General features: G+C 38.2%; 1 protein-coding gene across 2 annotated transcripts in view; it reads right to left on the reverse strand.

Annotated features, from left to right (window-relative positions):
- Nucleotides 1–17,510, reverse strand: part of tanc1b (tetratricopeptide repeat, ankyrin repeat and coiled-coil containing 1b) — a 97,918-nt gene that overhangs the window by 79,580 nt on the left and 828 nt on the right. For both annotated transcript variants that reach the window (XM_088001322.1, XM_088001316.1), the window contains exon 2: nucleotides 6,929–7,022. In XM_088001322.1, coding sequence (XP_087857448.1) covers nucleotides 6,929–6,989 — 61 coding nt within the window. In that variant the 5' untranslated portion in view covers nucleotides 6,990–7,022. The remainder of the gene's footprint in view (nucleotides 1–6,928; nucleotides 7,023–17,510) is intronic.

Raw genomic sequence — 17,510 nt, forward strand, 5'->3', positions numbered from 1 at the left:
ATAACTTATTCCGTCTGTGTATGTGACAAAATAATATATATAGTTTTTAATTCAAGCTCCAAAGAATATGCAATTTGCCATCTACACATACTTTTATTGAGAAGAGCAACTTTTTCATCCATTTTATGATTTTGAGGATAAATGAATGCAAGAAGATTTATTGCTGAAAGATCCAGAAAATGTGGTAACCCGTATCAAAAGGTTAGTGGTGAGACTCATGGCTTTTCCACACAGGCATCAGTTCCCATTAATAAAAGGACAGCCAGGTGTACAATGTGCAAAAGAAGCCCCGTGGTGCTTTTCCATAACATTTTTTTTAAGCAGACATCCGACTCAAGAGAACTTTGTTAACATGAACGTATCATTTTCAGCGTGATGCAAGTCTGAACTCCTGCTGTCTGTAACAGAGACAGACAAAGTGAGGGGATAAATTTGGCCTTTAATTCGCTGTTCAGAGAATGATAGATGGTGTTCTTCGTATATCAGAAAGTGAAATGTCTGTCCAAACTTTGCTTCTCCGTTACAAAGCGAACTATAGTCGTGGTTTTAAAGAGCTTTCAGGGTTCTTAGTTTCATACAGCTTTTAATTTGACAAACAGTAATAAGAGCGGGGGTGATTTCCTAATTCATAACTACTGATTAAATTATTTAGTATATAAAAAAAAAACTGCAACAAAAAATTCGGGAGAACGAAATAAAATGTTGATAAACGCCTTATGCAGAAGAAAGTTGATATTCACTCCCTTTCCTCTATGATAAACATGTCTTATGACACAACTGTATATTTGGCATGATAATCTCAACTGTTCAGGCAATATGACATCACGTGAGAAAAGTCAGACTACTTCTCACAACTTCTTTTTCTAAGTTAAATTATGAAGCACTGCTTAATGCCATGCAGAATAAACAAACAGAAGGTGGCGCCACGGCTCGCTGACCCTCAGACTGAAATGAATCATGAGTAAAATAAGTTCAAATGCAAATCCTATGAATCAAAAGGGTTCAACAAGCAATCAAGCATTGCATGGCCTGTGTTACATATGTTGGTACGTAATCAATTCCTTTCTTGTATTTTGAGGATCATTGCTTACAGGTAATGAAAACCCATAAATGTGGATTACTACATAAATACAATAAAAACAATTTTAAGATTTAAAAATTGTCAGTCTGCTGAATGTGTTGCACTGTTTGTGTACTCAGTACCTTCCAGGTACTTTTGCTTTAATGACTGCATCAATGCAGTGTGGCATGGAGCCTCAAAAAGTGTCCTTGCAGAGACGCTGCACTTGATAAAACAAGTGCAACAGATGACAAGAGTTCCCAAGTCATCACTGACTGTGAAAAGTTCAGTCCTGAAATCTGTGCCCCTCAAGACTCTGCAAATATGATTTCACAATAAAATGCATCTGAATAGAGAAACTTGGACAACTGAGCAGCAGTCCAGTTAAAATGCTTCCAGTACGTTTTTGGTTGAGGAAAGGAAACCCTTCACCCATGATAATAGCAACAGCAGACAAGATTTGTCAAAAATGTTTTTGGTTTTGAAAAGTAACTGCTCGATCAAAAAAATACCTGCAAAAATACCTGTCCTTTTGTGGCAAATTCTTCCCACAAAAGGGAAAGAAAACTCCTCTCCTGGTTGCAGACGAAGTAGAAAGAAAGCAGACGACAGTGTAGGAATGTCTGCAATGTCAGCTGTTCTACTGAGCCTAACAGCAAGCAAAATAATGCAAAACAGGGATCAGCATAAAATATTTTACTTTCAAAGAGGTTCAATAAATTCAGAGCCACAAACCACAACCTCAGAATTATCAGCTTTAGCAACACCTTTGGCATTAGAAACGTGAAGAACCACTGGAAAAAACACAAATACAACGTTGTAACCAATTTGCTATGGCCTGACCTTTAGCAACAAATCACTGTTTTGTGTCAAAACAACCAAAGAGCTCATGGAAACTGCAGAGACAGCATGTACCATTCTCCACCACAGCTGAGGCAATAGAGTGCTTAGGGGTCTCTCACTCATGCTTTTACTTTGTACACAGATCCTCTAAATCATGAACATTCCCTCCATTTTTTCACATAATCTCTCTGAAGCGATGTTGGCTTTAATTAAGATTTACTTGTTGGGGGGGAAAAAATTACGTTTGAGTCTTGAAAACTGTGCAAATCACCAAACAAGCAATGCATTATATATTTATATATATATATACATATATATATATATATATATTTTCTCGCTCTCTTCTTCTTTTTGCAGTTTGGCTTATCATCTGTTGTTTCTCATTAGAAAGATTGCGTCTCTGCTAAGCCATAAGGTGAGCTATGGAGCACACAGATGTTATCAGAAATCAACACGATGAATGCAATGAAAACTGCTCGTATAGATTCTGTATCCAAGCATCTGCCCTCACTCTGCCTCAATAATGAAACGGTAATCTCTTGAAAAAGATTGCCTTCGGGTCTACTTGAGAAATGTTTACCCTGTTGTAGCAGGTGTGTGTGCAGCTCCTGTTTCTATGCTGTTAAACAACCTGTGACCCACCGTATGGGTGACGTTTGAGAACGCAACATTTGTGTGTGTGTGTGTGTGTGTGTGTGCGTGCGTGTGCGTGTGCGTGTGTTGGGATGCAGAGGGACAAACAGCCGGAACTGTTATCGGCCTCAGTGAGGCCACGACAGAGCATGTCGCTGTGATTAACACTGCGTCTGACAGAACAAATGTCTGGCAGCTGCTTCAGGCTGCCACCCTCATTGAGTGAAAAGTCTAGTGTTGAGTTTAACCTCCAGAGGCATTACCTGCCTCACAAAGTAACACTAAGCAATCAAAGCTGGGTCAAAAATGGCATTACTCTTAGTCACCTGAGGGGCCTATTAAAGATACTCCCACAGCAACAGCAATGGTTTAATGCCAGACACTTAAGACCAGAAAGCCAAGCTTTTAAGAGCGAGGGATTTCTTTAAAAAGGGAAGAAGCGGGTCCCGTGGGTCTGTTTGTCGGAGGAACTATTAAACGTTGATGAGAAAATACATCCATAAAAAAAATTTTAAAAAATAAATAAATAAAAAATTGACGAGGGTTGAAACATAAGGATGCATTAAAAGATTTGATCTGTGTTTAGACATGAAAATGCCTTTTATGTCGTTCATTATTAGGAGCATATTCCGCCTGTAAACTAGTAAGCATCTCTGAAAGCCTCTACTTTTGTGGGGGAGGAGGGGTTTAAGTTGTACTTTTACTGAAAATAAATCAACTGGTCTTTCTGAAGTGGAACTAGCTGGTCCCAATTTTCTTTCTAAAGAAACATAGAAACTCATTTGTATAAAACTGATTTAAACAACTGAATATAACACTGACCACAACAGAAATGTGCTACAGCTACAGTGGACCCCCAGTGTTTGACGGGGTCACAGACCACAGCTGTGGTGACTGTTTTCTTCTTTACTCATTTATTATCTGTGATTCATAATCCTTGCGACTCTGCCCAAATGGCAAAATATTAAATTAGAATCAAAATGAAAGTTCATAAGATTTAGAATGCATTAGTCAACAATTAATGCACTTCAAACTGTCCTTTGTTATACAAGTATTGCAAACACCAACATCGTGACGAAAAAATATGTGCAACAGAAATCAAAAAGGCAACAAAAGTTACAGGTAATATTTTAACTTTAATTGTCAAGATGCTTGAGTCTACATGCTGTGTGGTTCCATGCTGGTCTGTGTGATGTCAGAACCAAACCAGAGCAAAATGTCAGACTTCTATACATTTCTCATTGATCTTTTGTTACTGAAACGTACAAAGAAAAAAAGCATGGCTGCTAATGTTTGAAGTCCGGAAAGTCTGCATAAAAATAAACATTCTTTCAATTCAGTAATGTAACGAGCCATAACTCTGCTTGCAACCAGAGTTACAGAAAAGCCTGATTTTAGATTCTCAAACACCACCGCAAAAGAGCAGATACCATAAACTAAAAAAAGAAGTGAATCTGAACATGGAGTCCTTGCAGGATGAAAATTTCCAGAAGCAAAAAGGGAAGAAAGATCTAGGAGGAGCACAAGATGGAGAGACTGAATTAGCAAAGTTTGTGTTTTTGTGGTCTTGGCAATGGGGAGATCCCAAAGGAGAGCTAATGACTGTAGTGGTATCTGGCATGAGGACCAAGTTTCCTTGACCATATTTAAGTTGCTTTCGGTCCATAGCCACAAAGTCATAAGCAACATCTGCTGAGGTATCTTGCAATTATAGCATTATCAAAGTCTTTCCTCCCATTTATTTCCACTGTGAAATATACCGCTTAGATTTACCCAACGCTTTTCCCTAGTTAAAAAAGCCAGTCATGACTAATGAAAGCCATTTTTACTGATGGTGTGAAAATTATATGTGTTCAATCGTGTAATAACCTTTTAGAGGGGGTGTCATACTTTTCATGAACATAGTGCCACTTTATAGCATAATCAAGTAACCACATTACCTTCAGTTGTTAAAAAAGTTTTGCACATATGAAACAACTTAAAAGAAATTTGACTTTGCAATTTATCATTTCAACATTTTTTAGCTTTACATGATGTTATGTTATTCCCTCGTCAAAAATGTAACTGAAGTGCTGCTTTGATTCTTTCAAGCATATTTGAGAAATCTTTTAATCTCCCACGGCAACCAGTCAGCTGTACGAAACGCTTGGTGCGACCGAGCGCTGCCTTTGAAGATGAAGCTCCTTCTCGGAACTGCAGCTTCAAAATCTTTGGCCTCACAGAGCAGCCCTCGCCTGCGACTCCCCCACGCAACTCCTTCAGACTAGTCAGCAGCAATTAGCAAACACCTGGTGGAACTGCTCATCTACTGGGCTCATTATGGATTCTATAATAGTGTGCTATTTTAAAGGAATAACTGTTCTTTATTAAAATAATCTTTTTAATTGTTAAGACTGCTCAAAATGTACACACAGAAAGTAGAAAATTAAGTATTTTGTTTATTGCAATTCTTAAAGAGAAATCAGTGTCAGCTAAAATTGGCACCAGGAGGTCAAACCATTACTATGCTGGTGATCAGAAATTGGCCACTACTACTTCTTTTCACACCTTTTGTCTTAATATATATATTTTTTGTAATGGGAAAATCCTGAAACCACTAGAAATGATGGGTAAAAAAAATAAAATAAAAATCACAGAGTTTAACTTTAAAAATTGAGTTGAAAAGAAGAGGGCTGTCTGCTCCATGGAGGAACAACAATAGGGCACAGTGGCCACTGCTCAGAGCTGAAACTCTGTGACCTCTCATCTGTCTGAAGTGACCTGAACAAGAGAAAGGAGTGACCAGATTTTATTGTCTCGGCATGTGAAAAAAGACAAGGAGCTGCTTGGGCTTGATGGATGGGGGCCAACTGGGAAAAGTGACACTGGGAATAAAAAGAGTTGTATCCCGCCATGAAACAGTCGACCCTCCCAGATTTCACATGCTCAAATCCCCCTTGTATTCAAGGGTAGATGTGTGTTGGTGTGTCCTGGATAACAGGGGAGCCGTGTTGCATGAGTATGTGCAAGACGGGTTTCAACAGCCTCATGAAAAGCCGTGCATGCACGCCTTTTAAGTCGTTTCTTTTGTTGTTGTATGCTAGAAAGCAGTGGAGGTGGTGTGACGGCGCACATGAAGCAACTCTTTTCCCCTGTAATTTCAATACTGACTGAGTCAAACAAAAGCGACGAAGACAGCAGAGCTATGAGACATGCATCTACATCAGAACTGCTGAATCAGACTGTGGAAACCACCACCGAGGTGATGGAGCAGGTCGGGGCTGGTAGATGGAATATAAACACACAGTGTCACCCTGGCCTGCCAAGATGGATCATTGGAAGAGGCAAATTATGTGCACAGCGGACTAGTCTTCAATGTACAGCTAAGGATGATGCGTAGTTAGTCACAGTGGAAGGCTAGCATACGAATTTCAAAGAAAAACATCTGCTATGACATAATAAGGGTGTACCTCAAGTCAAAATTATAGCTAAACAATGGGAGGTATACTAGTCTCCGAGTGTGAAGCATTTAGCGATAGCTGCAGTATGCAAGCAGTTCATTTTCTTTTCTGCAATTCTTCTTAGCTATCGCTAAATGCTTCACACTCAGACTAGTATACCTCCCATTGTTTAGCTATAATTTTGACTCCTAATATTCCTAGGGCATTTTATTTTGAGTTTAATTTTAAATATAAGTGCAGTTTAAAAGTCCAATCAACAGCAGATGCCTCCACCTAAGAACTGGAGGCATAACTTCAGAAGACTGTGATGCCTTGCATGGCTTTTTTTTTTTTTACACAGGCTCAAATAATGCATATGAGATTACGACCATGTATGGAGGTTTTTAAACTTTTTTTCAGGCTTGGAGAGACTCAATCTGATGCAACACAATCTGGTGTATTTTAACTGGTTAGAGGTGGCATTACATAGGAGTTGCACAATGAATTTTAAAGTGTGCAAATATATAGATTTGGGTAGTGAGACAAAAAACTATTTATTTTTAAAGGGTTTACTATGACACTATATTTGGAATAAAGATATTTTATTATTTTTTTCCAAACAGATATTTCAAAACTACAGCATCCTATTATTTACAAACTTTTTTATTAACTACATGTATATTTTAACAAAAAAGAAAATGAAAAGTCCAGAATTTGTAGTCTAAGCCCAATATTATTACGTAACAGTGGCAAAAGGAAACGCGCAGTGATCTTTCTGTACAACACCATGGGTGCTTTTTATGTAAATCCTAAGATGAGAATTGATTTGATTTGGTTTCTTTAGCTACTCTATGTTATTGCATTAGTTTGTCCAGTGTATGCATTAGTTTTCGTGTATTTATTGGGTGTCCTGGTAAAAACCTCAAAGTTTAATCAGAAATAAACATATAAAAACAAACAGATATACACATACCCGACTCCTTCTTGTTCCCTTTGCCTCCATCTCTATTCTTCTTCAGCACAGCCTTGAACATGGTGAGGTTCCTGGAATCCTCTCTTTAAGGCCCCTGAAGGAAAAGTGTGTACAGTGAGTCCCTTACATGCAGAGCCACAGCTGTAACGCATCCATTGTTCCTTAAGGAGAACTGAGGAAACCGTCCTGCAACACAACCAGTTTCATTGTTAAATATATGTTATTGTCCATGCACCTGCAGAAAGGAGACTCATCTGATGCAGGATGTTTATCCAAAGCAACCTCGACGAGTTAAAGACTGTTCCTAAAACCTGACAACACCGCGGGTAAAGGTTGTATACGTTGAGTTTTCCCACCGCACTCCCAAACCTGCAGGTCATCAGCAGAGGGAAGCATGGAAAGAATGCTTCAATATTTGAACAGAAAAGGACAAGTTCTGTTATCGTCTTCTGCAGGAAAACACTTGGTCGAATGCCCTGAATTCCACACGTAATTGATGTTATGTGCCTGAGCTACAGGGCTTTCAATTAATATCCACGGCTTTTTAAGACTGCTCTGTCTTTGGAGTCCTCAGAGTTAAATGCTAAGAAATAAACTCAAGGTCCTGTCTGGTTGTGCTTGTTTGCACTGGAACTATTCTTAGTCGTATGTTGTTGCACCATGGTTAAAACATTCCTAATGCAGCAGCAACAGCAGCTCTGACAGTTAATTGTAGGGGATTTTTTTTGTTTGTTTGTTTATTTGTTTCCAACCCTTTAAAAATGCATCCTGGCCTCCTGCAGTTTATGGTTTTATATTAGTAACAGCAGAGAATTTTTTTTCCCCACTGAAAACATTGCTTTTAACCAAATAAGGACACATCATCTGCAAACAAAAACACTTCTGAGCCAGAAGCCAGTCTCCACATTATCTCACTGTTCCTAGTGGTATTGTGGGAGATGCTATCGATTTGCCCTTTTTCATCCATGATGGTGTTAGATGGAGCTCTGTAGCAAACCCTCCGCCTGATTGGTTACTGGAGGTTGAGGGGGGTGCATGGCGAAACTTTAAATCATTTCAACTCCTCCGTGACCAGTCAATAAATAAACTTTTCATTGATTTTGAGACTTCACAGACACGCTTTTGATCAACACTGGGGAAGTGTACTCCACTCTAGATTTAATTTGATCATTTAGCATTTGATATGATTGGTTGGATGCGTTTGAGAATGCTTGAACAGCTGGGCAGTATGCACCAGTCAGCCTAAACCTGAATCTATTGAGAGCTGTTCGATCATGGAAAACAAAACACTTTTAGTGTCCAAGTTTCCACCTAAGGAAGTAGATCCAATACTCTTTCTAAAAGTGAAGTCAATTATACATATTTAATCACAAACTTGGTTGAAATATCAATGTGTACAATCGCAATTGCAAGGAAAGCTTGGATTCAATATTTGCTATGTACCATTTTGAGTTGAATGCATTAGAGTTCTGCCTAGTTCTTTTATATTTAGCCAGTTGAATAGACTCTTCTCTAAACTTCTCTAAATGCCCAAATAGCAGTATTTTATTCAATGGCTAAGATCCTAGAGTCAGTAGAGTGTGGAGGGGACATAATAATAAAGCAAGTGTCTTGAAAATTACAGTTATTCACAACGGATATATTTATATTTCAATATTTTCCTTAAATTATACAGCCCTAGTAAAAAGCCATAATGGAACCAATTTTCTACGTCATGTTGAGACAAGCCTGCGGTTCATTCATTGTTATCCTATCGAGACATCAAGACTTAAACAGGTTGACGATGTAATAACACATCATCAATCATGTTAATTGGAGATATTAGATGCTGAAATAGATTACAATGCCAACTCTGTGATAATTATGTCTGCTTTAAAAAAGTAAGATCCCTTTTTTTTTCCCAGTCACTGCTTTGAACCGATTCGTTCACATTCTCCCCCTGCCATTGCTAAAACAGAGCAGAAAATCAACGTCATCATTCACAACTTCTCCTTCTGTCCGTCGATTGGCCCGGTAAAAAAAAAAAAAAATCTACCAGAGGGAATCCATGTGAAGGGGAGAAAGGCCAAACTGTGCTATAGGCGAGATTTTATTCAAGCGGGATTGCACAGGAAAATAATGGCCAAGCTACTACCACCAGGTTTAGCAAGTTTTCTGGGGAAAATGCCTGATATATTATACAAATCTAATAACTGTGCCATTCTGGATTCCAACAAACTTGTGTAGATTTTGCAGGAATGGCACAGTGCACTACATTGGCTTCTTAATGAAACAGTTGCGTGATATCATATGGAAATACGCTGCTCATCTCCACAGTTACAATGAATAACACCCCAAAGGAAATGAGATGCACCCTTTTAAAACCCTAATAAAAAAACAGCATGACTAATTTTTTCCATACCTTTTTCCCCCCCTTTTCAAAAGCTACCAGAAACAGACTCACACACACACATTATAAAACTCAGAATAAAAACTGTCATGTACTGTATCATCACATTTTATTCACAGTGAAGCCACTGTCGGGCATTAATTAGACCTATGCAACAACGACACAAAGATCAGCACATACCATTGAACAAAACTGCTTAATTGGGGACATAGCTGTGACCTTTCAGAGAAAGGCTCCTTAGAGAGGAGCTGTGGACTGTATGGTATGCAGGATGATGGGATCAAGATTCCTCAAGCTCAGGTCCACCCAAGTGCATTTAAGACGGGTTCAAATACATACAAGGCCCCCTTAGAAGGGGCCTCTCAATATTACCACACAGCAGCGAAAGCTGCTCAGAGGTTCACAGGTTTGCAGACACATGCTGGTAGGACAGACATAACAGACTGTAAACATTCACACCTACTAATAGAAACAGCAGAAAACCACGGCCACCTTGCCCTCTTTGGTTATTTAAAAAGAAACAACAATGTAGCTGTCCAACGTCTGTAGGGACGTTGTGGCATTTTTGTCCAAACATATTTCAGAAGGGAGATGGCTACTTTGAAAACGCCTAACGTGACAATAAAGTGCAGCGTTAAGACGGGTCCTTTTCAAGAAAGAGAAATTGAAGTCTCTGCTGGTTCAAAAGGTGCCGCCAGTTATCAACGTGCCTGTTTTCTAGGTCATTCCTCATGTGATGCAGTTCAAATCCAAACAGGCTGAGAAGAAAAGATCCTCACCTGCACAATGTTGACATGACACGGGGTTAATAGAGCTATGTGGCTACTCCAGTTATCTAAGAAAAATAGCTTCATAGAGAAAAAAAAAAATTGGATTGTTTGCTCAGAATGCCACTGGTAAGGAAGCATTTTACCTCAACTGGATGCTGGTGAGTAAGCGTGAACTTTGTCCTCTTATTAGGTGGCACACGATAATGAAAGTACTCCAATCAAAACCACTCCTCTCCAGGTAAACAGCTATTTCCCACTGTAAGCGTTCGCTTTCCAGTCGAAATGTTGTGCCAGCTGTCTTTATCGACCAGTTTCACATGAATAATCATGCTCGGATTTCAACACAGTTGGCATAGCAACGTGGAAACTCTCAAACTGGTGCCGACCTTCGAAATGCTTTGACAAATGCTGTCGAGAAGTGGAACATTTCAATTCTCATGTGAACTCGGTAATTATCTATTCTCTTGTTGTCCATTCAACGAGGGCAGGAAACAAACCCGGCCCGGCCTGCGAGTTCGAGTGCTTCAGAAACAATGGCGAAGAAAAAAAAAAATCTTTTAAACAGGAAGTGTGGGGATTAGGTACGAAGGAGAGCAGTGTCAGTCACTGTAAACAAAAGGTTATTATTCACACCAGAGCTGAAGGAAAAATACAAATGAAGTGATATTTATACTGCTGGTTCGACTTCTCCTGTGTTCATGTCAGCAAACAGAGACGTTGCCCTTGCACAGAAGGGAAATGCATAACCTCGGAAAAACCTCACTTCCTCTCAAGTGTTTTTTTTGTTGTTTTTTTTTACACATTTCTTCAATTGTTTATTAATAAATTTTGCACCAATTATCACATTAAAAATACCATGTCATGGTTACTGATTATGTTTCTCTGATATTTGTTTAAAACCATTCTAATTTAAAAATAATTGTTAAAAAAAAAAAAAAACACTCTTAATATCGGTACTTACAATTCTGACCCTGAAATGAGTCTGTTTTTGGTAAGAAGTGTACATCAACAACCAAAAGAACAGGGAATGATCTTGTAGAGAGGTTGACTGAAGCTGTAACAGATATGGGCTGAAAAGCCAATCAGCGAGGAAGAAGTCAACTCCAAAAAAGTTGCCTTTGAGAAAATAGACACAGGAGATTAATATTTGGAGACATGTCCTGTGGGCTGATTAAACTAAATCTGAAGTGTGTGGCCATGAGGAGGAACAAGGGAGAATCTTGTGTAAGAAAACATTTGATAATACAACCTTAAAAAGTGGATTATGAATTAAAATTAGGGATGCTTGATATTTTGTTACTGACTTTGGTGCTGACCAATATTAATTTTTTTTTTTTTTTTTTTTTTAGTATATTGATATCGGTCAGATAAAACTGGGCCTATATTGACAGCTAGTATTTATTTCCATCTTGTTGCCGTTGGTTTCGTAAATTTGCTTTGTTTGTTTTCGTAAATGTCTTATTGGTGCAGCCAATATAACATTTGTTTTATTTACCCACATTTCAACAGCAGCTTTATTTACTTTTCATTTAAATTATTGTCTTCTAGTAAAAATCAAACTGAGGCAAAACTCACACCTAATCAGGCATAGCAAAGCAAAACCTAACATGAAATTCAAAAGGATCCACATTTAATAAATCATAGGAACAGACTAGGAAGAAGGTGGAAGTTTTCTTGTTTTTTTTAAAGTGCAAAAAAAAAATCACAAAGAAAAGTACTTTCTAGAGTTGCCCTCAGAGGACACTTATTCTTAATCCTACTTAATGTGCAGGATGAATACTGACATTAATCAAAAACACTCTGATAAGTACAACTTGTCATCTAACCAAGTGCTGACAGAAATCCATCATAGAAAAAAGTAGAATTTGACAAGCTCCCTTTCTAAATTAATTGAAAAGTGAAGAACATCTTTTAAAATCACCAAATATTATTTTTTTTTTTTTTTGGTCCGTTTTCTCGAATTTGATAAATTTGAACTTCATAGGACTTACTACAACCAACAACACATTACCTCTGATGAGATGTAACTGCTAGCTATCGAGAAGATTGAGCATTTTCTGGTTGTTTCTCACGCCTAAGGCGGTAGGTAATTAAAAGCTGCCTCAGCTCTAGCAGTGACTAGATCTTTTCATCTACAAGGTGAAAAAGATCTCTAGACAATTTGAGACAGAGCATTCATGACTAAATAACTTTGTTACATCCCATGTAAGAATAAAGAGAGACAAATGACTAAACTGGACTCATTTATTTATCCTCCTCTTTCCTTCCCATCTTTAAAAAACAAAAAGGCACAACTTAATTCTGTCCCCTCAAGAGAACTGCTGTCATTACCTTCTTCTATTTCAACATATTAAACTTGACTGCACTAGTACTGATTTCCAGTACACAGTTAATGAAGCTCTGGAGAGAAAAGGAAAAAAAAAAAAACGATGGACCACTGGAACTTCAGCTAAATTTGACATTTGCCTCCTAGGGAACTCTGGTATTTGACCAGGAGTAAAACATTGACAGGAATGTTTTAAAGTCTAAAAGGAGGCTCCAGCAACAAACCATTAATGACATTTTGGGGTCTTTTTTTAATGAGGAAGTTATTTATTCACTTCATCATTCATATTAAGAAGAACTTTTCCATCACTAATCAATTATTCCTTTATCAGTTACAATACAATGAAAAACTACCAAAAGATTCTATTTAAATATCATAAATTAGGCAAAGCTAGCACTGAAAACACAAAAAAAAAAAAAAACAATGGTTTTATTGCAACATTATTGCAGAAACCTAGTTAACTGATGGGACAATCTAATAAAGCCAAATGAGATGTTTTTCATTGATTCATTGTTACATCAAGAGCACATCGAGCTGAGGACAGCCATCTTGTTTGCATGCTTTCTTTGTTGATGACTGATTTATTAGTAGCTCAGTCACTCATCTTAATTGCCTCCTCCCCACATGCAGAGATTAAGACCGGAGGAGCATTAAAGGAACCAGAGAACACATGTTCTGCACAACAGTGACATGTGGAGATGGTAAAATTGTGAACAAAAGACGGACATGTTCAGTTTTTAAGAGCTTTATCTGCAACAGCCTTCCTAAGAGATCACACATATGTACTGCAGTTTGTGTGTTGCACGCCAGCAAAGGAAGCTCCCCATTCCCCCCTTAAACTCTGCTGATTACGGACCCTAATATGCATCTGCCTCCAAAATATGTTTTCACTGAACAAATGACTGCAACACAAGTTATTAAGTTAATATCACTAATCTCCTAAGCTCCCCTTGTCCATTTCTGGGAGTTTTAGAAAGTCTGAACTGAAGTGTGAATCAGTAACAGCTGCAGCTGAGAGGTCCTTCCAAACACAAGTCAGAGGGTAAACATCCACATATGGGGTCTTTGGAAGTGTCCATGTTGAACCTTCTTTATGGTCATCTGGACATTTAATCCCATAGAAGAAGATGGTTCCATCTTTATGAAATACGCCAATGTGGGACAAGCAGGCACTTTTATAACGGCAAACATTTTTCTACCATTCTTGTCTTTAACTTTTTCATAAGTCGCAGAGAGTTTTCTCTGCTCGTACATACACGTGTTGATGTAGAGACGCTATTCCTCCACCTGCTGCTGTGCACTGCCAGACAGCTGGTTAAAAAGAAGGACTCCAAATCATATCCTAATTTACACTTATCTACTTGTAGACAGTAAAGGAGCACCAGCTGTAGCTCTGTTTTGAAGCTTTGAGCAGGCTCTCCATTAAGCATCTGACTTCTTGTTTATGTGCGACTCCATGAAAAACAAAACTGCAAAAGGTTTTGCACAATAAACACTTTGAAAATATTTCATTTAGCTGGTGTTCACAAAATAGCGTTGCTTACGTCAGAAGGAAAAGCTGAAGTAAAATAAATGTTAATTGAACTTTTAAGTAAGTTTGAGGAACAATCTTTACAGTTTTCTGAAACAATAGCAGAACTTTACACATTCAGGATTTGAAATTTCCACATTAGACGCGATACCATATGTTTTAGTCATCATACCATAAAATGGGGGCAACCGGTTCATTTCAAAAAGCACAACAAAGGCTTCTGTAAGACATTAATATTATTACGTAACACAATTTTTTCAAAAGGGGCTTGTTTATGATCCTCCATTCCAAAGCTGTGAACACATGAATACTTTCCTGAGGATCAACTTATTTTGTAAACAGAAAATCCAGCACAGCAGACGAGAGAACAAAAACAACCACTAGGGAATCGTCAATTGTGGCTGAAGCTTTCCAGATAAAAATCAAGAAATGATTTCTGAGTTTGGCTTTGAGGCAAACTGACAGATAATATGTTAAAAGGTACGATGAATAACAATGTGATCACACAAGTTATTTTTCCCGTTTAAGTTGAAGGCCATTGTGCTCACCGAAACACTGACTTGTAAAGAGTTTCAAAGAGTTTTCCTCAGACCGTAGCTTGCCAAAGCAAACTGAGATAAAAGTAACATAATTCGTTTAAAGCAGATTAGAGGTGATGCAACATAATGCGTTCCGGAGTAACACTCTTTGCTCCGTAAAATACCATACAGTCACATGGCTAGGCAGGAGCAAAGACGTTTGCCTCATCTACAGCAGAAATCCGCATCACTGCATTTCAGCGGACAAACTTTTTAAATCTGGACTTTCTGCTTGGGAGAAACTGTGAAGCCGCCTTTGAGGACAAAATTCATTCAGCAAAATAACAGCAACGACTCAGTATGTACTTTCTGTCGGGTCAGTGGTTCCCGTAAGTTTCCCTCCTCGGCCATCACAATGCAACTCTGATGCCAGCGTCTTTTATTGGCCAGTTGGCATTGGACCATGGGAACCAGGCTCTGCATAGACTGAGAGGGGAAAGACGCCCCCCTTCTCTTCCCCCACTCTTAACAAGATGACTGCTCTGTAAAGCAGGCATCTTCCGACAGACAACTGGGACGAATCAAGCTTTGGCACAAAGGCACGCAAATCCATTCTGATGGTTTCATCATCTGTGTAAAATTAGATGAAATTACACTGGAAAGTTAACACAGCACAGTCGCATGATCTGACCGCAATGGTTTTCCGTAACGTCTTTCCCACCTGTTGGGGTTTCTAATGCAAAACAAGCCCTGTCAAGGTAGAAAGCCAGGAGGCTGTACAGACAAAAACTCTCATAAATCCGATCCAGAGAGGACCTTGAATCAATGAATTTATGAGCTCGAAATCAAAGTCAGCTCCCTTCTGATACGTCCTTTAAAGACGTTGAAACACAACTTTGATTTTCAAAGCACCGGACAGAAGTACCACTCCTTATCTGACGACAACCAGAAAACTGCTCAGGTTATATACAGCCAGCCTGCCCGTCTGTCGTCAAACTTCAATGACTCAGTTTAAGTGGGTGGACAAAATTACTGTACTTTACCCCTCATATAAATCTGGGCTGGCTTCTGCTTTTATAAAATGCCCCATCCAATCTCAAAATACAGACCGGGGATGAGCATCAAACAGGTCGGCACAGTTGGAGGAAGTGCAACCAGTGTCTTCAAATATCTCATCAGTGAGGCATTAAAATGAATCTCTTTATAATAATGTGAATCTAACTAAAATATATCAGCATAATGTACTTATATAATCAATAGCTCCTTTAAACTGACACCAAGTTAATGTTTCAGAGCAGTCAGAAGCAAACTTTGATTTGCTGAATCTTGCCCAGTGATAGATGCCAGAATCAGATTAGTTCTGTTGAGCTTTTTGGGAAATACAAACTCTAAAATGGCAGATCTAATAATGGATAGCTTTTCCACCAAATAAAATAACTGTTAATTGGAGCACTAATATTGTTATTGCAGCTCTAGTTTTTATTTCAATGAAGCAATCACAATATAATCTCTATGATCTCTTTTAAATAACACATTATTGGTTGATGTTTTTATGGAATTTAAAAGTAGGACATAATAGAAAAGTAGCATTTTTTTCATTTTGGTATTTTTCCCAAACACATAAAGGCAAAGGGAAAAATGGCAATGTCAATCACCGTCCAATTGATTAGTGGATCTGTGGTTTCTTTTAACATTTGTTCTTATCCTTTGGTACATCTAATAGATTTTCCCTTGTATGAACCCAAGCATAGTGTTTCTTGTTATGACTAACCTTCAGTCAAAACAAGCAGAACCTATGATGCATTCATGAGCCATAACATTTAGGAGGCTGAAGTCTTTGTAGATTTTCTGCTGTCTGGATTTTGGATTTCTTTCAGAAGAATATTCAATAAACAATGCATGAAACATACAGTTTTGTTTGAAAATGTCCTTACTATCAGTACATTTGCAGTTTTTGCTCCAACTGTTGGATTTGTGATCTTGCAACTGGTTGTGCTGTCGGCCTTGTATTTGCCATTGAAGGTCGCAGTTTAAGGAATTTCTGAATTTCAAAATAGTATTCAGTCATAAACAGGGTGCTGCTTGGAGGGCAGTTCAGTTGCAGTTCCACTAAATATGTGATGGCTAAAAATTCATTTACAGAGCAACAGCAATATAAACACAAAAGTGACACAGAAAATGTGTAAGATCAACCAGTGCCAGCTTTTACAACCAAATGACAAACATTAATAGGTGAAGGTGTCATGGTTTGTAGATGCTTTGCTGCAGCAAAATCTATCCAGGTCACCATTAAATGTTCATCGTAAACTGTAAAGTATCAGAGGGGGCATGAGGAAAAATAAATAAACAAGTAAATAAAACATTAAAATTAAGCTAAAGCAGAATGGAAACTGTGCAATAAAAATTACTCACAAGTTAGTCCAATAGATGACTAAGTGAGATTTAAGAAATGCGATGATTCAAGTCAAAGCCCAGATCTTGGTCTCCTTAAGGTGTTGCTGCCATGACTTGAAAACGACTAAAAAACATCTTGAAGTTGAAATAATCAGGAGGGTACGGTGTCCTCACTCTGACTTGACAAGCTCTTTTGAAAGATGAGATTTACTTTAGTTGCTTAAGTTCAACTAAACCACTTCCTACATATAAACAAAAAGATAATTAAGCCTGAATTTGGAAATATTTTTTAAATAGAAAACTAAATATTTAGAGGGGTGTCCTCACATTTTTCACACTGCTGTATAAACCACACTCAAACCTATCCAGAGGAATGACCCAATTTAAACTGCGTTAGTAAATAACCCAATTAAAGCACTGCTACTTTAAAGACTTATATGCGCAACGCATTTCTTCACGTTAGCGTCCTGAGTGATGAAACAGCGGTGAAACGCTTTCATTTAGCGCCAGTTTTGGAGTTTGAATGGTGTGTGTGCTCGCTGATGTTCAAAGCAAACTCAGCCTCAAAAGTTCGAAGAGTTTTATAACTGAAACAAACAAACAAACAAACAAAAATAACGAGAGTCTATAAAAACGAGACAGAAATATTGGAGT

Source organism: Poecilia mexicana, unplaced genomic scaffold (genome assembly GCF_051168715.1).
Source record: "Poecilia mexicana isolate PSO_F unplaced genomic scaffold, ASM5116871v1 scaffold_2, whole genome shotgun sequence".
Lineage (NCBI taxonomy): Eukaryota > Metazoa > Chordata > Actinopteri > Cyprinodontiformes > Poeciliidae > Poecilia > Poecilia mexicana.